We start from the raw sequence: 5,100 nt of genomic DNA, 5'->3' as shown, positions 1-5,100 counted from the left end.
CGTCCTCCCCTTCGGTCTTCTATCTGACCTCCGTCCTTCCCATCAGTCTTCTCTCTGACCTCCGTCCTCCCTTCTGTCTTCTATCTGACTTCCGTCTTCTGACCTCCGTCCTCCCCTTCGGTCTTCTATCTGACCTCCGTCCTCCCCTTCAGTCTTCTATCTGACCTCCGTCCTCCCCTTCGGTCTTCTATCTGACTTCCGTCCTTCCCTTCAACCTTATCAAAAAGGTCATTTTATAATCTCTCTGCAGGGATGACTCCATGAGAATGGAGAAGAAGCGGAGTCACATGACTGAGAGGATATTGGACTTCACACTGCAGATCATCTACCTGCTGACCGGAGAGGTGAGGAGGATTCTGGGAGGTCACATGACATCACTCTGATCTCTATTCATAACACAATGTATCAATAATAATTTTTATTACTCAGGATTATGAAGTAGTAAAGAAGAGATCTGGTGAGCGGCTGGTACTTGACAGAACCAATGAGAAGAAGGTTCTAGAAGTCATCATCCGCCCCTCACATCACCGGGTAAGAGGAGAGAGCAGTACGGAGGCTCCGCCTACATCCCCCATCATCTGATACACACATAGAAACAATGTATTCAGTCAGTGTGTGTGTTTCCTACAGATGGATCCAGTAAGAGGAACCCACCAGAGAGATGTCCCCGTCCTCTGTATTCCCGGGATCCCACCCAGGAAGATCTCACCATCCCTCACCGTGATCAGGTCGGTGGAACTGAACTTCTATAACTGAGGATCTATAAATTCTTATGACTTTTTTTTGTAGTTTCGGATGTTACTCTCTTGTTCTGGGTTTAGGATGAAGACCCAGTTGATATTAAAGTAGAAGTTAAGGAGGAAGACGAAGAAGAAGATGACGACAAGGCTTTTCTAGAGGGTGATCAGCAATCTATTGAAGAGGGTGAAATCATAGTGACCATTAAAGAGGAGGATTCTTCTGTAGATATCAGCACAGGTAAGAAATAATAAATACAAGTTGCTCAATATAACGTCATGTGACCAACAAATGAGGAGGAGATACTGGACACCATATGAAGGTCCATCTCCATTCCCCAATATAACGCCATGTGACCAACACATGAGGAGGAGATACTGTACACCATATGAAGGTCCATCTCCATTCCTCAATATAACGTCATGTGACCAACAAATGAGGAGGAGATACTGGACACCATATGAAGGTCCATCTCCATTCCCCAATATAACGTCATGTGACCAACAAATGAGGAGGAGATACTGTACACCATATGAAGGTCCATCTCCGTTGCTCAATATAACGTCATGTGACCAACACATGAGGAGGAGATACTGTACACCATATGAAGGTCCATCTCCGTTGCTCAATATAACGTCATGTGACCAACCAATGAGGAGGAGATACTGTACACCATATGAAGGTCCATCTCCATTCCCCAATATAACGTCATGTGACCAACAAATGAGGTTCTAGTTGCCATGACTTCTTAAATCAAAATATGTAAAACTTATCCCACAGGTGGACACGCTGGTTGGAGTTCCTCGGAGGGGCGTCTTTTCCTGCCTCCGGATTATAATGAAGAAGAGACGAGCGGCGGTCAATATTCTTTAGGACTCGTCTCCTCTGTTGAAAATATACGACCTGACTTGTACTTGGTGGACGGATCATTAGGCACCTCTGAGTCTGAGGAACACTCCTCTTCACATAGGTCACATCCTGTTGGACATCCCGGGGAGAAGACGTTCCCGTGTCTGGAATGCGGCAAGAGTTTTGGTAAGAAAGCCGACCTCATTAGACATCGGAGGATGCACTCGGGGCAGAGTTTGTTTTCCTGTTTGGAGTGTGGGAAATCCTTTGTACTGAGATCACAACTCGTTAGACATCGGCGACAACACACCGGAGAACGTCTCTACACCTGCCGAGAGTGCAAGAAGTCCTTCAAACAGAAGTCCGACCTTCTCAAGCACCTGAAAATCCATACGGGCGAGAGACCTTTTGTGTGTACGGTGTGCGGAAAAAGCTTTACAGCCAAATATATACTTTTGGAGCACCAGCGCCTGCACACCGGCGAGATGCCGTTTAGGTGTTCGGATTGCGGGAAAGGTTTCGTACGGAAAGGAACTCTCATCATACACCAGCGGACTCACACGAGAGAGCGTCCGTTTTCGTGCCTGGAGTGCGGGAAAAGCTTCAAACAGAAATTGTGTCTTTCCCGACATCAGAAACTTCACGAGCTCGAGGAATCTTTGTCGTGTTCGAACTGCGGGACGAGTTTTAAAACAAAGTACGAGCTTCACGTCCATCAGAGGATCGAGGCGGGCGAGGAGATCTTCTCGTGCTCGGAATGTGAGAAATCCTTCTTGGCGAAATCGGATCTCCTGATACACCAGAGAGTTCACACCGGCGAGAAGCCCTTTTCTTGTTTTGAGTGCGGCAGAAGCTTCTCGGTAAAGGGGAGCCTCAATACGCACATGAAGCTCCACACCGGCGAGAGGCCGTTTTCCTGCGACGAGTGCGGGAAATGTTTCATACAGAAACGAGAACTTCTTAGGCACCAGGGGACGCACGTGGCCGACCGCCCTTTCTGCTGCTCTGAGTGCGACAAGTCATTCAAAACGCAGTCTGACCTCCTTCTACACCACAGGACTCACACCGGTCAGATCTTTTCCTGCCTGGAGTGCGGAAAAATATTCCTAAAGAGATCGAAACTTCTGAGGCACCAGAGAGGGCACTCCGGCGAGAAGCCCTTTTCGTGTTCTGAGTGTGGAAAATGTTTCTCACAGAAAGGGAACCTCGACGCTCATTTTAGAGTCCACACTGGCGAGAAGCCGTTCCCTTGCTCGGAGTGCGGCAAGTGTTTCATAAAGAAAGGCGCTCTCGACCGACACCAGCAAACGCACACGGGGTTGCGGCCTTTTTCCTGTCTGGAGTGCGGAAAGTGCTTCACCCGGAAATTCAACCTCGTCCAACACCAGAAGCTCCACGTAGACCAGAGTTCGTTTTCGTGTGCGGACTGCGGGAAATGTTTCACAAGGAAAGACAATCTGATTCGGCATCAGAGGAACCACATGCAGTGAGGCCGGTAACAAATGTCTGGAGGCGTTTCATAAACTGAAGGCTTCAAGTCATAGAAGAACTGTATGATGATGAGGGCTTAGAATCAGTCCACCTGAAAGTTTTATTTCATTTATAGGTGGAAACTGGAAGGGGGAGGGGTTCCCAGTTGATGATTTGCTTTCTATGTCTTATGGAATCCCGAGAGCTTACAATCTAAAAGGGAGGGGCCCAGTAAAAGGTAATAAGGAGGGATGAGTTGATGGAGAACGTAAAAGTTCAGTGGTTGGGTGGGGGTGGGGTAGACTTCCCTGAAGAGCAGAGTTCTCAGGGAACGCCTAAAGGCCACCAGAGTAGGAGATGAGCGCCAAGGTTGGGGTAGGGAGCTCTAGAGGATGGGAGAGGCTCTGGAGAAGTCCTGGAGGTGAACTGGGCGCCAGAGAGCAGGAGGTCTGGGGAGGAACGGAGAGGACGGCTTGGGCGATACTTGTAGACGAGGTTGGTGATGTCGCTCGGTGCGGAGTTTGTATGTTGTTATTATTCTGAATTTTATGCCTTGGGTAAGCACAAGCTAGTTGAGGGATCCTCTTATAGTGCGGTCCTAACTCTAAACTATGAGAGTCTCCATCTTGGAGCACATGGGGGCAGAAGATATCAAATTGGGTGCAGGCCTGTCAGGAGGACGCCCCCTCCTCCTTAAAGGTACAGAAACACACAAGGGATCCCGCACATCCCATTGGCAGCTGAGAAACCCCAATGCGTCGCTGCACCAAATCGGTAAAGCAAAACAAACAAACAAACCAAATTTTTCCGCAGCTTAAGCCCGTACATTGTAAATGATTGTTTACTTCTGCCAAGGAGCCACAGGGTGAGACAAGTTGTTTTACATGCTGGTTTGTGAGTGTGCCGTGATGCCTTTCTACTGTTCTACTGTTCAAAGCCCATTTCGTGTGCACCTTACTGTATAACTGGTAACAAATTGTTGAGTGCGTTTGTCGTTTGTTTTGCTGGTAGAGGAACTCTGTCCCATGAGGTAGAAGAATCTGTCCGGTGGTGCACCTCTCCATCGATCCCCACATCAGTTTTCGGGGTGCAGAGCCATTTCATGCTTATCAGTCATAGAGCGTAGAAAGCTCCCCGGGTTTCCTTTCAGAAGATCTTACCCTATCAAATGCCCCTCCTACCCATTGAATCCCCTCGGTCGGTCATCGTTCCTGGCCTACAGCCATCGCCTTGTGCTGTTCTTTGTTGAAGAAGGCGTCTCGTCATCGGTTCCTCATATACCCAAAGTATTGTTTATGTGCTTCATTTAGAGCTTTGGTGTCGGTGAAGTCCCGGTCCTCCTTCTGGTTCCTCTCAATAAATAATATTTATTATGAAGTTTTGAGTCTCTCACGTTCTTTTCGATTCAGGACATAATAATGAAGACACCACAGAACATAGAGCCGTGTATAACTGGCCAGCAGCAGATCAGTTCTCTTCCGGGATAATAGGCCCAACCGGGGTATGCCTAACTTTTATTATATCTATGAGGATACAGGAATGTGGTGAAGGAGGGTGATATACACTATATTGCCAAAAGTATTGGGACGCCTTTACACGCACATGAACTTTAATGGCCCCCCAGTCTTAGTCCGTAGGGTTCAGTATTGGATTGGCTCCGCCCTTTGCCGCTATAACAGCTCCGCCTCTTCTGGGAAGGCGTCCACAAGGTTTAGGGGCGTGTCTATGGGAATGTTGGACCATTTGTGAGGTCAGGTACTGATATTGGGGGAGGGGCTCGCAGTCTCTGCCTCTAATTCATCCCAAAGGTGTTCTATGGGGTTGAGGTCAGGACTCTGTGCGGCCAGTCACGTTCCTCCCCCATCCGTGTCTTTATGGACCTTGCTTTGTGCACTGGTGCGCAGTCATGTTGGAACAGGAAGGGGCCGTCCCCAAACTCCTCCCACAAAGTTGGGAGCATGAAACTGTCCAAAATGTCTTGGTGTGCTGATGGCTTAAGAGTTCCCTTCACTGGAACTAAGGGGCGGAGCCCAACCCCCGAAA

General features: G+C 48.5%; 1 protein-coding gene across 1 annotated transcript; it reads left to right on the top strand.

Moving 5' to 3' along the window:
• The first annotated feature begins 1,760 nt into the window (after window positions 1-1,760).
• LOC108803942 (gastrula zinc finger protein XlCGF57.1-like) lies at window positions 1,761-3,077 on the top strand. The gene has a single exon (XM_018575727.1). The coding sequence runs from the start codon at window positions 1,806-1,808 to the stop codon at window positions 3,075-3,077; it is 1,272 nt and encodes a 423-aa protein (XP_018431229.1). The 5' UTR covers window positions 1,761-1,805.
• The last annotated feature ends 2,023 nt before the right edge of the window (window positions 3,078-5,100 follow it).

The sequence above is a fragment of the Nanorana parkeri genome, unplaced genomic scaffold (assembly GCF_000935625.1).
Source record: "Nanorana parkeri isolate BGI_ZX_2015 unplaced genomic scaffold, ASM93562v1 scaffold4521, whole genome shotgun sequence".
NCBI classification, from domain to species: domain Eukaryota; kingdom Metazoa; phylum Chordata; class Amphibia; order Anura; family Dicroglossidae; genus Nanorana; species Nanorana parkeri.
This window is presented reverse-complemented; position numbering and strand designations above follow the sequence as displayed.